The 15137-nt window shown below is 40.3% G+C and overlaps 1 protein-coding gene across 2 annotated transcripts in view; it reads right to left on the bottom strand.

Annotated features, from left to right (window-relative positions):
• Positions 1-15137, bottom strand: part of galnt2 (UDP-N-acetyl-alpha-D-galactosamine:polypeptide N-acetylgalactosaminyltransferase 2) — a 46479-nt gene that overhangs the window by 4712 nt on the left and 26630 nt on the right. Inside the window, exons 3-15 of one of the 2 annotated variants that reach the window (XM_058088862.1) lie at positions 13009-13162; positions 10128-10226; positions 9965-10032; positions 9266-9331; positions 9038-9159; positions 7353-7440; positions 7086-7173; positions 6752-6855; positions 6097-6223; positions 3677-3769; positions 2238-2321; positions 2018-2144; positions 257-376 (exon numbers count right to left, since the gene is read on the bottom strand). In XM_058088862.1, coding sequence (XP_057944845.1) covers positions 257-376; positions 2018-2144; positions 2238-2321; positions 3677-3769; positions 6097-6223; positions 6752-6855; positions 7086-7173; positions 7353-7440; positions 9038-9159; positions 9266-9331; positions 9965-10032; positions 10128-10226; positions 13009-13162 — 1340 coding nt within the window. Of the gene's footprint in view, positions 1-256; positions 377-1990; positions 2145-2237; positions 2322-3676; positions 3770-6096; positions 6224-6751; positions 6856-7085; positions 7174-7352; positions 7441-9037; positions 9160-9265; positions 9332-9964; positions 10033-10127; positions 10227-13008; positions 13163-15137 lie in introns of both variants that reach the window. The other variant, XM_058088863.1, reaches the window with a different exon arrangement.

The following is a 15137-nucleotide window of genomic DNA, read 5'->3' as shown; positions in this document are numbered from 1 at the left end:
ATAGGCTCCTGCACCCCCGCGACCCTCGTGAGGAAAAGCGGTAGAAAATGAATGAATGAATTAATGAATATAAAATAACTATAAATGCCAAATGGCATTGTTCAGAGAGCCGCAAATCACCTAAAAACTAGAGCGTATAAAAACCGATGTTTGACTGTCCAGTTAATACAGTGGAACCCTTTTAAGTCGACATAGTTGACTGTCACGGACAGGGATGTGGATGCGTAACGGGCGCAAGCGGATACCAGACCAGTACCTGTCTACTGTCGTTCTCTCGACAGCCTTGCAGTTTGATGAGGGAGCCGGCCGCTCTGTCCACCACAGTCAAGCACAGGTCCATGTGTTTGACTGACTTATCCTTAGTCAGGGCCCATTCCTTCGACACAAAACACAGTTTAGTTTTATGTGATGCAGTCTTATCAGTATTCACCAAAAACACAATTTAAATTCCCCCTGTTGCTGGACTATTACAGCTTAAGGCTTATTGCACTCTTTTCTATATTCTCATTATATTTCACTGAGCTTTACAATTTACACAATGAAAAAACAAAATGTCCTTGTTATATTTAAGCTGTCATCAACAACCTTTAATGAGAATTCAAGGCACATAAAGAGGATAGGAGCACTAAAGTTGTGCCAAATTAGTTACATCTACCCCCCCCCCCCCCAAAAAAAAACAACAACAACACCCTACTAGGAAAATGCAAACTGCAAAAATGATGCATATGTAAAGATGTAAAAATATAATGAGAGTTATGAATGGGAAGAGTGGACATGTGGGACCTGTTTAATTGGGCCGGTTCATTTTACTATGACTGCGGGTGTAGTTTGCAGAGGTGTGCAAGGGCACTGCGGTATACACAGAGTCGTTTCTATGTTGGGGCATTCATGTAGCTAGCTTCTAGTCTAAGTATCTAGTCTATTTCAATCATGCATACATTATTGCATTGAAATACATCACATATTCACAATTCATTGCTCAGGAAGAAGCAGAGATTATTAAATCCTACCCCCTCTCCATATCACATCAGTTATTAATACAGTTACAGATTTGTTCTCTCTCACAAAAAGGTGGGAACATTGGACCCCGAGGCGAGACCCCAAGACAAAGCTAAATAGGTTAACCAGAATAGTAGAAACAGCTCTCATTATGATGCAGTGCAGTACTGAAAGAAACTACTACCATAGTGATGCACAGTACCAGCAGGGAGAGAGGCAAGTGTTCAAAATGTTCAAACAAATGGCCACATAGTCTTAGTAAAATAAAAAAATAATAAATAAAAATAATAAATATTAATAAAGGCGGCACGGCGGTCAAGTGGTTAGTGCGCAGACCTCACAGCTAGGAGACCAGGGTTCAATTCCACCCTCGGCTATCTCTGTGTGGAGTTTGCATGTTCTCCCCGTGCATGTGTGGGTTTTCTCCGGGTACTCCGGTTTCCTCCCACATTCCAAAAACATGCTAGGTTAATTGCAGACTCCAAATTGTCCATAGGTATGAATGTGAGTGTGAATGGTTGTTTGTCTATATGTGCCCTGTGATTGGCTGGCAACCAGTCCAGGGTGTACCCTGCCTCTCGCCCGAAGACAGCTGGGATAGGCTCCAGCACCCCTGCGACCCTCGTGAGGAAAAGCGGTAGAAAATGAATGAATGAATGAATATTAATAAAAATTAATTACGCTGAATGTACATTTATTGTAGCAAAGACATCCCATCACTGATTTTCTATTTTAAGAGAAAACATGCAGAGATGAAGACACTGCAGACACACACACAAACACACATTCAAATGCACACACACACTGCATTCTGATACCCTTGAGACGTCTCCTAAGTTGACCTAGAGATGTGATACTGCAGCAACAGCTTGCTCGAGTATGTTGCTATTTCGCAAAGGGGTGATTAAATGTCTCTTAATTTGGATTTTTAATACATATCCCACCACCAGTGCCACCATCTTTCCCCCAAGCAGAGTTTAGACGGGCTGACCTGTGTGTGTTGTCGTGGTAACACTACCTGGTTTCCACCGGCGTTGTGGCACTCATAAACACCCACTACGCCATCCGCAAAATGGCCCAAGGTGTCTAGGCAGTTTCCTCCTTGTTGTAATGCTCCAAAGGCAATGTCCTGGTGATCAGGGACCCTAAACACACATACACAAAATTATAGTTCTGAAATTTTGTGCTGTGACAGCACACTTGCATGAATATGAAATGGAATCCAGTCATCATCTTACCGCAGCTCAGGGTAAACATTCTCCAGGTACCATTTGAAGGGCTTACAGGCTAAATGCTTCTTCATATCCAAACGACTCTGTATGCTGAGACAGAGAATATAAGAGGCTTGTCAATCATGATAAAAGCTGTGTTTGTGGTTAAATTACAGGCCCATTCATGGCAAGGACTACAGAAGCCTGTGGCATGTCTGTCCCTTTCGGGGAGATGGCAAATAATGCTCCTACAATGTGACAAAAGACTTCATTTTCAGAATCTTCTATCAGCGTTCTCCAGTGCTTTTGCGCCACAAACAATAGCGTGTAAATGTAATTCCAAAACAATGTTTATAATTACCACAGACTCTTGAAGCTTGAAAATAAAGCCCGGAGCTCATGGGAGCTGAAAGTTTGATCATTTTGTTTTTCCTTCAGCCAACCTACCATGATGTTATGGTTAAAATGTGACTGTAATGTTAGCACCATAACTTACAATACTATGCTAGTGTTGCTCATGTTTGTGTCATCCTATCCCACTCCATAATGTTGGGTAATATGGACAAGCACAGTTAAAAAGCGAATAAAGCTCAACACAATACAACCTGATCTGATAAGGTGTGAATGGTTGTTTGTCTATATGTGCCCTGTGATTGGCTGGCAACCAGTCCAGTGTGTACCCCGCCTCTCACCCAAAGACAGCTGGGATAGGCTCCAGCATACCCACGACCCTAGTGAGGATAAGCGGTGTAGAAAATGGATGGATGTTTATAATCAACATTTAATCCTTCCAACACCCATTGTAAAAAATAAATATTCAATATTATCAACAGTACATGACATGCTAACAAAATTTAGAAAATGGATGGATGTTTATAATCAACATTTAATCCTTCCAACACCCATTGTAAAAAATAAATATTCAATATTATCAACAGAACATGACATGCTAACAAAATTTAGAAAATGGATGGATGTTTATAATCAACATTTAATCCTTCCAACACCCATTGTAAAAAATAAATATTCAATATTATCAACAGAACATGTCTAACAAAATTTAGGCTATCAAAGGCATCATTGATGTTGTAGATTATGGATCCCCAATTATAGCAGCAGCAGTGTTGACACTCTTGTGTTAGGGATCATGTGAGTGCTATGTAAATTCACACAGTCGAGCAACATTTCACCAGTGATATCCTCCGCATCAACAAGCAAGAAAGCGAAGATGATGGAGACTGTAAGCCATCGCCTAAAAACTGTTCAATTATCCATCCATCGTTTGCATGAGGCTTTCATAGACTTTGAAGCAAATTAGAACACTTCCCAGCAGCACAGATCAAATAATGTAGCAGCCTTGCAGTCAGCCAAATCAGGCATTTGGCCGCCAAACACATTTTGGGAAAAGACTGGTGGGCTAATTAGTAAGTCCATGCGCTGTGGTGCGTTTGAAGACAAGCACTTACTTTCCGTAGGGCACATTTCTCGCCGAGGGGACTGCAGCGTAGTAGAAGTTTTTGTACTCGTCCATCCACACCTCAGCAGCTCTCCGTGTGTTCCTGAGATAGAAGGAAGGAAGGAAGGAAGGAAGGAAGGAAGGAAGGAAGACAGCAAAGGGAATAGTTTAATCAGTGTGTCCACTCCCTGTGCTTAATATGTGCCAGGTTACCATCTGCTAGTATGTGTTCATAGGGAAAAAGGCTAAATAGGTAAAGATAAATAAAGCATTAAATGTAAGTTTCCCTACATCAATACAGCCTTTAGAGGGCAGACTTACCCTGTCTGGACAATCACAAGGGATTGTTTATTTCTCCAGTTACTGCTTTCTGTAGGGGTTGCCAGGCAAAGCAAAGCGTTGACACTCTGCCTGAAGCTATTTTGCCACATTTACATTATTTACTAATGATGTCACAGACAGCTGTTAAACTGGATTCACACTAATTGCAGTTTGGTGGATAATTTGGTTGTACAACTGTGAGCCATTTTAAGTGTTCAATATATTGCTGGTATATTATATAAAACTGCATTTCTGGATAGAGCCTAAGGTCGCCATAAATTGTAATTAAGACACTTATATTGACTTTGTAAAGGGCACCGCTAGAATGCAAGTAGAGGGTGAATCTGGTTTCAAATTCAGTCGAGTCGAACAATCACTAGCCGCTGCATTACTTGCATACACAAGAAATTCAGAATTATATCAAAAACCATAGAAGCAGCAGTTCTACATGAATGCAAACTACAAACAAAGAATCTGACATATCACCAATATTATCTGTAAATGGAGAATTATTGATACAGTTGCTGTATTGAATGTCATTAGATTGTGCAGGTATACCTTCAAACACACAATAAAAGCTGAAATCACCACCATCATCATCATCATTCCAAGCCGCAATGACTGCAGAGGGGCAACGGCGGATGCATTTAAAAATTTAAACAAGAAGAGTTCATTTCAGGCTAAATTCTCGCATGACATGCTGTTTTAGAAGATGTTGGCTGAACACACTGTTTCTCAACCCAAGTGCAGGGCACCCGGCTCGGTCACAACCTGACTACATAGGATCAACAGCACGTCCGGATGTTTCTCCAGTGAAGGGGAAGACATCCAATTAAGGTTCAGATGCATGCCGCTGTAGTTCACAATGATTCTTCATTATAGAGGTGTATAAATGGTGTGTATCACTCTGCTAGTGCATATTTAATGACCATTACTGATGTTTTGGCATGTTGTGCGGCTAGAGCAGTGGTTCTCAATTATTTTCAGTCATGCCCCGAGACTGGTGGACAGGAATGTTGAAACCAGCAAAATGCAACAAAATAGACACCAGTGAAGCATACGAGGGTATTCAAGACATAAATTGCATGCTGAGTAGGACAAATTCATACATGTAAGAGTGAAAGTCGTCCCTGGGGACTAACCAGTGGTTAACTTCTTCTTTTAGAGTAGTTAACTTCTTTTTACACTTGTGTGTGAACTGACAATATTAAAACATTTGAAATATGTGAGGCGAATCAGCACCATGACACACCTTTACGTGTTTGACATGACACTTTTAAGTTTACTATTGACTTATTTTTTTACATTTGACAAGTTAAAAATGTCAAAATGTAACGCAATACATGACATGGAACTGTTAACACATAGATTGAGGACTGAAGAAGACATGTGTGGAGAAAAATGGGTGAAATGGACACTGTTCACGGACAAACTCAAGGAAATTACTCAAATTGCACCATGACAGGGAATGTGGGATAAACAAATTGTGTGATGTGTATGTCCAGTGCCCCCTTTTTGTTTTTGATTGTGTTTGTATTGCTGTTGACGTTTTGTTAAATATAAAAATAAATAAATAAATAAAATGTCAAAATGTTACTTGAAACACTGTATAGTCAGATTAGAATATTTCTATTTTTATTATTTCCTACTGAACCAGTGAGGTTTTACTGTTCATTTATGTTTTGAACTGATTCTAAGAGGGGTCTAAGAGTCCATACTGTTTAGTTCTCATTGAAACAAAAATGTAAGAATGTGTTCACCACCTCATGTGACAAATACTAACTTGCCAGTGAACTCAATTTAAATGCATCATTTGGCTATTTTCAAGTATGCACCATATTGATGCCGCACTGCCTGAGCAATTCAATGAATTCCTCTAATGAGATGAGAAAAGCTTAATGAACATCTAATATACAGTAGGTGTGTGAATATGTTACTGCTGGATATTAAGTGTGTAATTGGATTTTGGGCTTTAGCAGCCAAACATTAACGAATAATGACATCATTCCAAAACGCTGCAATTTCACTGCCTAAACAGTCTTAATGAATGTCATTAAAGGGAGACTGTAATTGGTAGCTTGTGGTCTACTGTGAGTGTGTGTGCGTCACCTTGCAAAGACAGTGCCGCTGCCGCCAGGGAACGTATACGGGTGTTGCTTTCTGAACACGTGTCCAACTCGGCTGCACGGGATGATTTCCAGACTTCCGCCGCACTGCCACACACGAAATGAGATCTCTGAAACACAACACAAGCGGGTCCATAAACAAACATTGGATTATTGCAAGCGGCGGGATATCAGCACCTCATAAATGTTTTCAATGTGGTGACAGTGTCAAGTTCCCTCTGACATTTTCTTCAGCTGAATAAGTGATAAAACAAGTGTGTGAATTGTCTGAGTTCATTAAAAATCCCATAAAAGAGGAATGCCTACGTCTGACAGCTGTGAGCGTGACAAATTCAGTAATTCATTTGGAGTAAAGTGAGAGGGAGAAAATGGATTTATGGCATTCATTAGAACGACAAAGCATGCCTTTTAGGGGTTTTCGAGGACCCCTTAGCCTCACCTGAATATTTATTATTATCTTAGCAAGACACATTGGACAACTGTAGGCTTCAGGTTTGGGGGAACAGTTGGAAAGGGGAATTTTCTGTTCCAAGTACACATAGAGTGTAGAATGTTATGACTATGTGTCCAAATACTTTTGCCCATATGATGTCGAATGCATTGCGAGTTGTAACTAGCTGACTTGATGTTGCACTCACCCAAATTTTCTCCTCCCCAAACATCCATCATCATGTCGTACTTCCCAAGATGCTCAAAGTATTCCTTATCCATGACAAACAGACCTCCAGCTATCATGGGAGTCCTGCAAGGAGTGACAGGAAAAATCAGGACAAAACTGATCTGATATCACAAGACATACAAGAGATACCAGAAAGGTGCGAGTAAGTATACGAAAATAGTGAATAAAGTCCACAACAAACATACAAAACAGGGCTTACTAATAGCACTTTTAAACTGTCGAAATTCCAGCATCAAGGCGAGATTTTGGACTACACTCTCACAAAAAAAAACTTTAAAATATACGTGTCTTACTTTATGGGGGCGATGGGGTTGCCTTGTCTTGCTCGTCTCTGGTCCAGAGTCATGTAATCCCATTTAAAGACCAGATTCCAGTCAAAACCTAAACATTGCAGACACGGACAGAATGCATTTATATAGTTGCAGTGTTTGTATGTCCAGTAAACTGACAGATTTTAGTTGAGTTGTCAGAAGAGTCTATGCATCTAAACCACAAAATGATGGTGCAGCTGCAAAAACTGGAAGGTACACTTGACATTGAACGCATCACATGCAACGTACCTCCTTTGAGATCAGCTGAGGCTCCCACATACTGGAAGTTGTCCATGTTGATGACATCAATTATGGGAGATACCACTCTGGTCTTATCCTGGAAAAGAAGGCGATAATTCTGTGTTTATTTATTCTGTGTTTATTTGAGAAAAATGTGAATAAAGCACTCAATTTCAACAATAAGAGAAACTGCTCAGAGGGAGTTTCTTCATTCAGGGTGGAGGCATTCTGATATAAACACATAAGGTTTCACTCTGTTGTTTGGAGTGTTTCATTATTTAGAATGCCAACTAAAGCCCAGAAAAGCCAACTGGCAGAACACTGCAATGACAAAGACCAGGGGTCTAATACAGATAAATATTTAACATTGTTGTCAAAACAACTTAAGGTGAAGATGAATTCCATAATGAAGATTTTTCTGATGCCCTTTGTGTGTATTATCATCTAATGAATCTCACTGGTGAATTCATCCAGTAGTTATTATCCAGTAGTTATTGTTGCGGATCTTATTTAAAAGCATTTTCTGCATAAAACAACTTGTACGACACTGAAAACAAGCCCCCATTAGGATCAATTAAAGTAATACATATGACACTTTCTGAAACACTTTCCTTCTACAGAACACCGTCAAGACTAAAGCGCATGCTGAACATGACAAGCTTGTCAGTTCCGCGGTGGGTTCAAGCCTGACCTCTGACCTTTGTGTAAAGAAGGCCAGAAAATCAACCAGATATAAATAACCAAATTATGTGATGAAAAAATGAGCTGCGCTGTGATGCAGCTTGTTTTGAACTTGCCGAGAGGCAATGAAAACAAAAAAATACTCACTCCCACGCACAAATTATTCCAGTGTGTTAGTGACATTTTGAGGGCGTTTTAGTGGCTTAGATTGTGTATTTTTCTGACAAGAAGTGAAGACAGCTGGATGAATGAAAGCCAAGTGATAGGATATTGCATCTATGTAACCAACCAGACTGTTTTGAAAAGGTGTAATTAACACCGCTTCCAAGAAGATAAAAGATGAGCAAACATGTCCTTTACACAGGAAATAACGTCCAACAAAATGCGTACACATTGTCAGCTCTGCAACGGCATGATCAAAAAAGTTTTGGAATTGTTATTGTGGTGTACAGCTATACTGCATGAGAGCTATTTGTAATGTTTGGTTACTTACAGGAGAGTGGTGAAATATTAATAGGCTATGGTTGATGCATGGTGGCAGACAACCACAATGTATCCCAATGGGCATACTCATTATATACTTGCTACTGTTTTTGTAGTGAGTTGTGCAGTGGTTCAACAGAACCAATTCAATCCCAAAAAATCTTAATGATATTAAAATAAAAATGTAACATATTCTCCTCGAGTTCCCTCAGCTGGAAGAAATGGATGTTAAATCAAAAGCTCTCCAACAGCATCAATCAAAATTGAGCAGTAATAACTTTGTAAATGCATATTATTTTATACAGCTCTTGTAGTGGCTATCATTATACTGTAAAGGTGTACCTAATATAGTGGAGTATAATACTGCAGTGTCCACAGCTAAGGCACAACAACAGGGTAAGCTAAAGATAGCACATGTGTTTACTTCTGTCATTTCTAACAGTGTATGGTCAAATGTTAAGACGATAGGAAGTAGGATAAAATACACAGGGTGTGTGTGTGTGTGTGTTCGTGCATGTGTGTGTATGCACCTCAGCTACTCTCTCCAGGAGTGGCTCGAGCCAGTGGTCATTACATTCACAGTGTGAGTCTAGGAAAGTGAGGACTGGTGCAGTGGCAGCATCAGCACCACGAACCCTTGAGCGCATCAGTCCTGAATAGAAACATTTGGTTACAAACACCGCATAAGACAGATGATATAAAAGAAAGAACAGCACCCAGAGGTTTCTCTCGAGAAAAAAAATCTTGCTCTTAATTACCTTCTCTGCGGTCGTTTCTCAACACGCGGACTTTCTCCATTTTGCCAAGTAGCGCTCCATCCTCAGCTGTAACAAACACATAAAACAGCTCATGGATCATTTGAAATCAGCATACTAGCGGCTCATGTAAGGATGTCACTGAACTTTCTCGATAGACTATTCTGTTCATCAACTGAACTCCTGTATGTGACAAAAACAGCAACACTTTAACTATTACAACCTGTCTGTACAAAATAACACCTTAAACAGGCAAAAGACTAAGACTAAGTCTAAAGTGATCATGTTAACTATAGCAAAGCATGCTGGGAAATGCATGCCATCCCACAGCTGCTAACGCTTCCTCTTCAACTCCTAGACAACTCCACAAAAGGGTGCCCTACAGCGCTTCCTGTGCTAATATTATTCCAACATGGTGGCGCTGTTATGAAACCCCAAATTTACCCCCACAAATCGGACTGACTTGTCGTTTCACAACTCACCAGCACAGCTCACAAGGGGGTGCCACAAATGTCATTAACAGTCAACATTAACATGGATGCACACAAAATTGCAGAGCCAGTTTACGACCCAAAATCTACTAATAGTTGAGGCAATTACTTGGTAATAAAATATTAATTCTACACAATCATTTAAAGGGTAAATAATTGATTATTATGTATATCCATAGGTGCGTACATTGTGTTTGTAAACAATACTTACGATTATCACTGTAGTCATCAACCAAGATGATCTCCTTGACCAAATGAGCTGGACTTTTCTTCAAGACGCTGTAGCAAACATGAAAAAAAAAAATCAAACATTTAGATTCAGATACTCTATTTAGATTTGTTTAAGAGGACGCCAACGGAATGTGTTATGTTACCTGACAACGGTGCGCAGCAGGGCGGAACGGGCTTCATTGTGGAAGGTGATGACTACACTCGAAGCTGGTAGGTCTGACTTCCATTGCTTGTGTCTGCAACTATATGCATACACACACACACACACACACAGAATGAGACAACAAGCAAGCAGATGCGTTCCCTCATGCATTTGCACGCAAGTAACGACGTGAAGTAGGAATGCTCTAGTGAACACAATAAATAGGGTTCAGTGCACACTAACACTTAGGTGCATACACCCGCACGTGTGACTGGAGATAGGATTGACATTAGTTTTCACCAGAGACCCATCCAGCTCTGATTTAGAGTGGAGAACAGAGAGCTGAGGAAGAAGCAACAAGACCGAAGAAGAAAGAGAATCATGACATCATTAGCAACCACCTCTCAACACGTCTGACCTGACCACTGCAAACATCCAATTAAAAAGACAGGAGATGGCATTTGATGCGAGTGTGCACAATTGAAAGTGAAGGTGTGGTAAATGGATTTGTGTGTGTATGTGTGTGTATTTGTGATAGAGAGAGAGAGAGAGAGAGAGAGAGAGAGAGACAGAGAGAACAATGTGCCTGTTCTAGCATTATTATTGACTTTTAAATAGTCAATATGTCACTTAATCAAGCTTCAATTAGTGTCTCTAAATTCACCAGTGCCAGAAAAAGACTATTTACGTTTGAGTCACACTATTGACCCGCATACACGATGGCCACATCTTTCAAAATCTGTTGTTTAAAAATATTTCTATAGACAAACCTCAATAAAAAACATCAGTTTCGCTATTTCCTTGATTACCATTATCTTAAAATTTGCATTATAACTCGTCCTCATGACCAGTCCAGGGTGTACCGTGCTGGGATAGGCTCCAGCACGCCTGTGACCCTCATGAGGATAAGCGGTAGAAAATGCATGAATGAATGAATGAACTCCTCATTGTTCAAGATATCTTTTCCCAGTGGGACTTATGACGGTGCGTTTGTGAGTGAAAGGAAGAAAAGCTCTGACTGACTTCGGGGCTATAGAAGATGACCTGCCTTTTCTTCTTGGAAGTAATATATGGTCTTATATTAGGGTTAATCAAACAAACATATAGCTTCTTCTGATCGTGTATACAAAAAAAGCAACGTTCACAGAGGCGGTACTCTTGGCAAGTGGTCAAATCACTAGTAAAATCAATAGGAGACACATCCATGCTCTTTTAGTAGGCTAATGGCTTCAGCTGGCCACGTAAGGTAAGTGCATCAGTGAAGCCAGACCGCTGTCACTCGAAAAACACTCTGTGTGTTTATGTGTGTGTACGGCTGGCCTGAAAGTGCGAGAATAAAACCAGTGATGAATAGACACAGAGGAGTGTTGGCAGCAAACACAGAGAGCACATAGTGTTTGTTTAATGGGCTTTAAAAGCAAGATCAGCATCACTAGGAAAATGTTAACAAATGAAGTACAATGTGGTGGAGAGATGTGATAAAGCAGATGCTAATCCTCCTGCTGAAATGAAACGACTTCAGGGAGCGGGAATATTGTAAATCATTTTGCATCCCAGGTGATAACAGTACGATTGAGGGGGAAAGAATAAGGTATTTAACTTTATGGAACGTAACTTAACACCATGAGCACTATTTGTACAGCTTTTAGATATTGGAATAGAAAAATTGTGCAGGAAAGTACATGGAAGATGGTTGGGTTGTTTCTGCATATTCAAACCAATTTCCTTTCATCTGAGGGTGACAGGTTGGGTCATCTTAGTGAACCAAAGATCAGTTACAGTTGTTTAGAAATGCAATTTTTTAAACCTTGTATAAATATTCATTCATTTTCTGCCGCTTTTCCTTACGAGGGTCGCGGGGGTGCTGGAGCCTATCCCAGCTGTCTTGGGGCGAGAGGCGGGGTACACCCTGGACTGGTCGCCAGCCAATCACAGGGCACATATCGACAAACAACCATTCACACTCACATTCATACCTATGGACAATTTGGAGTCGCCAATTAACCTAGCATGTTTTTGGAATGCGGGAGGAAACCGGAGTACCCGGAGAAAACCCACGCATGCACGGGAGAACATGCAAACTCCACACAGAGATGGCCGAGGGTGAAGGGTGGAATTGAACCCTGGTCTCCTAGCTGTGAGGTCTGCGTGCTAACCACTCGACTGCCGTGCCGCCTCATGTTGTATAAATATAATATTTTTAATTTCCCTTCTTACAGCTTCACTGATTTTGTTTGACTTTCCCATTTTTCTGAGTATTAGGCCTTCAAATGAGTGCTGTCTAACAAATCCTGTTCATACTGCCAAAATGAAACTATGAGCCACAGTCAATCATGATGACAGAGTTAATAGGACATGGGCTTGTCAAGGTAAAAGACATTAAGGAACCTCCAGCACCAATTAGTAACCTTTTAAAACCACATTACCCCAATACTGAGGGCTGCTGGGTTTTGGCTATGTGTTTATTATGTGTTATTCTACTTAGGTATGTCCACATAAGTAGAATAACAACTAATGACTAATTCTCAGAAAACAAAGGACAAATTAAATCACTTAAATGGAGCCAATGTGATCAGTACCAGTAAAAAAAAGTGTTGCGATTTGGTGAGATATAAAATTAAAACTGAATTAAATGAATTGTGCTGTGATCTATCTTCAGGCCTTCACCAACTGCTTGTGAGTTTTAGTAGGTGCGGTCAGTGTACATTGTTTGGACTCTGCTGCTACTGCCTGATGTCGTTTGGCTCACCACCACAATGGAGGGCGTTTCCACACGATCTTATCATTCTTGAAAAAATTAGTCAAACAGACATGCACAAAAGGTTTGTGTGCATCAAACTGTTCAAAGGCAAAGCGTTCTATACATTTGTAAACATACGTACTGGTCGTGTCTGGTATCCGGCACGGCTCTGTCCATACGGAGCTTATCACTCTCCACCTGGTTGAACTTATTTCTGGCATACGGGTCCTGACCCGGCCGAACCACCGTAGCTCCGACATACAGATCCTGGTCAAAGTCCTGCCAGCGGACCTTACCTGGACACAAACAGAGGCACACATTAATGACAAACGCAAACTGCTGCACTGCTGATCGCCACAAGGACATAAGCTACTGAGCTAACTGGTTACCCTCAAATTTATTTGTTCTAAACTTAAAAGTGTTTCAAACAGAGTGGAAGAGGACAAAGGAAGAAGCCAAAAACGTACCACTTCCGCATGGAATGGATGTTGTGCATGCCGTTTGACTGATTTTTCAAGGCATACAGAATATTGTGTTCTTGGGCTATATAGTCATGGTGTATACCAAAAGAAAGATTAGACTCATCTTTCATTCAAAAAAGTATGTTTCTACCGTTTATGTTTCAAGCATAACTTTCACTTTGACAGAAACGTACCCATATAGTATATATTTACCTGAAAATAGGGCTATAGCTATCCAATTTTTTAGTAATTGAATAATTGGAAAACACTTAATTTTGCCGGGTTAAAGAGCATTAATAAATTCCCAAGAAAAAATAAAACATTTCACTGAATAACAAATGACCAATTGATTTAATTTTATAGATAATGAAGCCTTTTATTTCTTAAAGGCAACCTATTATGCTTTTTCCACTTTTCTGACCTATAAATGTAATACAAATGTTGTATTCTCATGTTAAACGATGTTTCAGATAATGAGGTGGAAGTGAGCCCTGAAAGAAATTTGGCATGGCTCAAAACGCTCTGTTTCAAAAGGTGTGATAAAACTGGCCCTTTGTGATGTCACAGAGGGGCAGTTTCCTTATATGGGCGTGCTGCCCTCCCCCAAGCTCTGCTCCTCTGTTTACATTGCTAGCAATGCCTCGTATGGGAGTGCCACATTAGTTTACAATTCCTAAAGACGCCACCATCAGGCACAAGTGGTTGGAGTTCCTGATTCCCTACCAGCGAAAGAAATGCGTTTAAAGACGTCAACGGCATTTCACACTGGACTGCTTTGTGAACATGGGCCAGTATGCAGCTGGACTAGCGGACAAACTCGCTGAAGCCCGACCCCTGTCCAACGTTACTTGGTCGTGTGGAAGAGTCAGAAGAGCAAGCAGTGAGTAACAATCATTACTTTTAATGGAGGTTGAGAGTGTTCATTCATTAGGTCATCTCACTTGTTTGCAAACATTAAAAATACAATAAACAGAGACAATTATTTAAAAAGAACAGCAGAAATCAAGGTAACGCGACAAAAACTTAAACCAATGATACCACTAGTCATGTACTAACAATAAATTAATAAATAAACGAGAAGAATCCCATTTCTGCAATAGAGTTCATGGAGTGCATGTGTGTGTGGATGAATGGTAGCCCTATGCCAGACCATTTTATATAATAACCATCTTTTTCCGGCTATACTTGAAACTTCGTTTGCTACAGCCCTGCATGATTCACACAGGCCCAATTTTTGTTAATTAAGTATTTAAAAGACTGACACAGAAGGTCTACGTTTTTAAATTCAAGTTCATTTTTAGTCCCACTCTCTAGTAAAACATATGTCTAATAAATTCAACATTTTCAAAATGCATAAAAGCCTACAGAGTTCTGAACCAGCACAAATGTGTCTGGACTAGAACGGGGATTATACATCAGTTGGAATAGAAAATGCAAGGGGTTGATGCAAGAACACTTCGCAGATTTCAGGGAAGAAAGCTGGCTGAGCTGCCGTAACGTATTTGCTACTCGCAAGCAGAGCAAGAAAAAAATGTTTGGATACAACGAAGCAATGCTTTGGCAAGGCTAGAAAACTCCCCAAAAGTTCTAGTTTGAAGTAATTCACTGAAAGATTGGATGGTAAAGTGAGAGTTGAGAAACCTGCAAACACTCAAGAGGCCGCTGCTCCGGTTACCAAGATCCCTAAACAGAGCAAAGTGTTTGATTTCCCAGTTAATCACAACCACTGAGAAGCACTCTAATAAAAAGACAGCTTAATTAGGTGCATGCAGCTGCAATGCTAATGACTTGTGTTCGGCATATGGCGGTG

This window comes from Doryrhamphus excisus, chromosome 12, assembly GCF_030265055.1.
Source record: "Doryrhamphus excisus isolate RoL2022-K1 chromosome 12, RoL_Dexc_1.0, whole genome shotgun sequence".
Classification (NCBI taxonomy): domain Eukaryota; kingdom Metazoa; phylum Chordata; class Actinopteri; order Syngnathiformes; family Syngnathidae; genus Doryrhamphus; species Doryrhamphus excisus.
The sequence above is the reverse complement of the archived record's forward strand: the minus strand, read 5'-3'. Positions and strand labels throughout refer to the sequence as shown.